General features: G+C 61.8%; 1 protein-coding gene across 1 annotated transcript; it reads left to right on the forward strand.

Annotated features, from left to right (window-relative positions):
- Nucleotides 1-407: 407 nt before the first annotated feature.
- LOC122226086 (small cysteine and glycine repeat-containing protein 7-like) lies at nucleotides 408-743 on the forward strand. The gene has a single exon (XM_042948711.1). The coding sequence runs from the start codon at nucleotides 408-410 to the stop codon at nucleotides 741-743; it is 336 nt and encodes a 111-aa protein (XP_042804645.1).

Genomic DNA, 743 nt, shown 5'->3' on the forward strand with positions numbered 1-743 from the left:
AGGGGCTGCCTGATGACGGGTGTGGTCCGCACGCCCCGCGGGCACAGGCGGCTTGGGAAGACGGAGATGTTGCCTGGCCCCGTTGGTAGCCTCACCACGCTCCTGGTTCCCAGGAGGATTCCCTAGATTTTGTAAGTGTTTTAAACTTAAACTGGAATATAGGTTTATTTAAACAGTAAACTACACAGGTGATGAAGCCAAAGATATCTAAAAGGGAAGCACATAAGAGATGATGCGATTCTTCCCTGTAAATAGAGCCAAATAGCAACAAGGAAGTGGTCACGTGTCTTCCTGCTCCTGCTCCCGGGTTGGTATATAAGCCCCTCCCCCAGCAGGAGGCAGCACCAGACCTCCCTCACCTCCTGAGTCTCCCTCCTCCCCTCTCCTGAGTCCTCTCTGCCGACACCATGGGGTGCTGTGGCTGCGGAAGTTGCGGTGGCTGCGGCGGCTGCGGCGGTGGCTGCGGTGGCTGCGGTAGTGGCTGCGGTGGCTGCGGCGGCGGCTGCGGCGGCTGCGGCGGCGGCTGCGGCAGCTGCACCACCTGCCGGTGCTACCGGGTGGGCTGCTGCTCCAGCTGCTGTCCCTGCTGCTGCGGCTGCTGCGGGGGCTGCTGCAGCGTCCCCGTGGTCTGCTGCTGCCGCCGCTCGTGTGGCTGCGGCTCGTGTGGCTGCGGGAAGGGCTGCTGCCAGCAGAAGTGCTGTTGTCAGCAGACGTGCTGTTGCAAGAAGCAGTGCTGCAGCTAA

This window comes from Panthera leo, chromosome C1, assembly GCF_018350215.1.
Source record: "Panthera leo isolate Ple1 chromosome C1, P.leo_Ple1_pat1.1, whole genome shotgun sequence".
Taxonomy (NCBI): domain Eukaryota; kingdom Metazoa; phylum Chordata; class Mammalia; order Carnivora; family Felidae; genus Panthera; species Panthera leo.